This window comes from Lipotes vexillifer, unplaced genomic scaffold (genome assembly GCF_000442215.2).
Source record: "Lipotes vexillifer unplaced genomic scaffold, Lipotes_vexillifer_v1.1 scaffold225, whole genome shotgun sequence".
Taxonomy (NCBI): Eukaryota; Metazoa; Chordata; class Mammalia; order Artiodactyla; family Lipotidae; genus Lipotes; species Lipotes vexillifer.
The window spans coordinates 2,176,995-2,180,245 of NW_006787630.1; the positions used below are offsets into that span (position 1 = coordinate 2,176,995).

The 3,251-nt window shown below is 56.2% G+C and overlaps 1 protein-coding gene across 1 annotated transcript in view; it reads right to left on the bottom strand.

Annotated features, from left to right (window-relative positions):
* The window catches only part of GRIN3B (glutamate ionotropic receptor NMDA type subunit 3B), an 11,624-nt gene extending 11,148 nt beyond the window's left edge, over positions 1-476 (bottom strand). The window contains exons 1-2 of the mRNA XM_007460446.1: positions 457-476; positions 87-153 (exon numbers count right to left, since the gene is read on the bottom strand). Of these exons, the coding sequence (XP_007460508.1) occupies positions 87-153; positions 457-476 (87 nt within the window). The remainder of the gene's footprint in view (positions 1-86; positions 154-456) is intronic.
* Positions 477-3,251: the final 2,775 nt, after the last annotated feature.

The following is a 3,251-nucleotide window of genomic DNA, read 5'->3' on the forward strand; positions in this document are numbered from 1 at the left end:
ACGGGAGGCGGGATCTCGGCCGCCCCCGCCGCTCCCTCCCTGCCCCCGCCGGGCCGGCACCTCCCTGCCTGCCCGAGCCCGCCCACCTGCGCCCGCCCTCCCCCGTCCCGGTCCCCCAGTGCCAGGCAGCCCACTAGGGAGGCGTGGGTCCCGCTACGCAGGGCGGGAAATTGAGGCTCAGATGGCCACAGCAGGCGGGGGTTGGGGTGGGGTGTGGAATCGAACCACTGCTCCTCCCGGCTGTGTGCCCACTCTACAGATGAGGAAGCCGACGTTAGCAGCAGGGAGGGATTTGGCATCAAGACCGGTGCCCACACTCACCCCTGGAGCCCTCCCTCATCCCGGCAACGGTTCCCGATTCTCAGTCAGGGAAACTAAGGCCCACAAGGGGTCAGTGTGCGTCCATTGTCACCCGGCTGCACCCTCCTCCAGGGAGCAGCGTCTACCCAGACCCACCCGTCCACGTGCCCTGCCATCGTTGGCGCCCCAGGGAAACCGAAGCAGACCTGTCTGATGGGGACCTGTGGGGAAGGTCTCCTGCCCTCCAGCTGTGGGCAAGCAACTTGAGCCAGAGAAGTCCTCTTCACCCTTCAAGGCCCAGTGCCAAATGCCCCTGCTGGAAAAACTTTCCTAGCTTGTCTCCCAGAAAGATGCAGAACACCCCTGTCATCCCTGCCTACATGAACTCCATCACACGCCATCGTCTTTCTGTCCCTTTATTTGCTTTATTCAGTGGCCAGCTCTGGGAGACAGGGGCGGGTCAGGCTCGTTAACTGCTGTCTCCAGTGCTTGCACACAGCAGGCACTCTATAATTGCTTGTTGCTTTGAGCAACTGCTCAGACAAGGACGCGTGGTTACATCACTCTGCGCTGCCCTGGAACCTTCCTTAGCTCCCCGCAGACTACCAATCCCCCAGCCTCTTCCTACCTTAACTGGGCCTCCCCACGACAAATGCCATGGAGACCTTCTTGTGGCCCTGGCCTGTGGGAGGCGCTCAATAACCACCGGTCAAATAAGGGCCCAGGAGTACCCTGCATGGAATTCTCCCATCCCAGGTGGGGGAGTGGAGAAAGCCAGTCTTCTCCCCAGACCCCACAAGGCACAGGGCAGCAACTGCGCATGGAACATTCCAGCTCTAAGGAATGCGTCTACACTCAGTTGATATTTTTCACGCACAAGAAACCGTCTCCATTTGGAGCCAGTGTTAGAGACGCAGGGGACAAACTCCATTAGATGAAGAAAAATGCAAGTACCGGCCAGCAGCATGAATGGAATTTTGAGATGACTAATGAGAGCTGGGTGGCTGGCTTCCAGGTAACAAGGCTACCTCATCCAGCCACCTGGCCAGGCATCCCAGGACAGGGAGGGTCATACCAGGGAGCCCCCACCCCCACCACTGTTCTGGGTGAGGTACCAGGTTAAGACTACCTGGGACCACCTGGGCCTCACCCCACCCTGGGGTAAGGTCCCTATGCCAGCATGAGTCCCCAGAAATGGACCCATCCTGGGGAGGGGATATCTCCTCACCCTAATGTGGCCCTCAGCAGTCAGTCAGTCAGTCGACAAACATTACTGGCTGCTAGTTCTGGTAGGTATGCAAGCACCCAATGGTGCCTTGGGCCCCCGTCAGATTCACGGGGGAACCCCCTGAAGCCGCCCCATCTCGGGTCCTGCTGTTACACCTCACCTTCCCCCAAGGCCCACTACTTGCATGACCTGCGCTGGGTGCCTTGGCCTCTGTGCCTCAGCTCCCAGCTTTTATTTTCCAAGTTTTTTTTGTTTTTTGACGTGGACAATTTTTAAAGTCTTTATTGAATTTGTTACAATATTGCTTCTATTTTATGTTTTGTTTTTTTGGCCCCAAGGCACGTGGGATCTTACCTCCCCGACCAGGGATCAAACCGGCACCCCCTGCATTGGAAGGCGGAGTCCCAACCACTGGACCACCAGGGAAATCCCTCAGCTCCCATCTTTACAAGCTCAATGGTAGCGGTTCTGACCTCCCAGCTACCCTGCACATCAAACAAGTGGACACAGGCAAGGTTTTTTCCTTAATTGTGGTAAAATATACATAACGTAAAGTTCACCATTTTAATCATTTTTAAGGGCACAGCTTGGTGGCATTAAGCACATTCACGTTGTGCAACCACCCTACCATCACCTCAAGAACTTTCTCATCTTCCCAAACTGAAGCTCTGTCCCCACCCCCTTCCCCAGCCCCCACCATCTACTTCCTGTCTCTGTGGATTTGACCCCCCAGGGACCCCCGTGAGTGGAATCAGACAGTATTTGTCCTGTGTCTGGCTTCTCTCACTGAGCATCATGCCCTCAACGTTCATCCCCGTTGTAGCAGGTGTCAGAATCTCCTTCCTTTTCAAGGCTGAATAATATTCCCTTGTGTGAATGGACCACACAGTTTATCATCTGTCAATGGCGACTTGGGTGGTCTCCACCTTTTGGCTGTTGTGAATCACTGCTGTGAACACGAGCGTGCAAACGTCTCGAGTCTCTTGCTTTAATTTCTTTGGAGGATGCACTCAGGAGGGGGATTGCTGGAGCATATGGTGATTCCACATTTAATTTTTTGATGACCCTCCCGACTATTGGCCACAGCGGCTGTACCATTTCACCTTCCCACCAGCAGTGCACAAGGGTTCAGATTTCTCCACCGCCTCCTGACACGTTTTGTTTCTTGAATTACAGCTGTCCTGGTGGGTGAGAGGCGGTACGTCACCGCGGTTCACATAAACTCAGCGCACATGCAGGAGTCATCTGTGAATGCTGGGTACCGCCTGCACCTGCCCCTCTGGAAGTAATGGACCAGGATTCAGGGTCAAATTATGCTTCTATAGATTCTTACAGAGAGGACAAAAACGTCGGCATTACTGGCCGTGTGCCTGGCACCTGGGACACACCTGCTCAGCTGCACACCAGCTCTTGAAGGCTCCCCGCAGGCCGAGGTGGTGTACGTTCCCTTTTACAGATGACACGGAGCCTCGGGGCCAGATGTGGCTTGCCCGGGGCCATGTAGAGATTTCGGGGAAAGGAGTAAACAGGCTCCAGCCTTCACAGCCCACCAGCGACCTTCTCTGCAATCAGCTCCCGCCAGCTGACCTCCAGTGAACTCCCTCGGCACAGCCCGCGGAAGGGGGACAGGAGACCTTGCAGGTCCGCAAGGGACAGCGTGGGCAGACAGTTGCGTGTCAACTGGAGGATCTTCCCAGGCCCAGCCAGGCACCCCCCCCCCCCC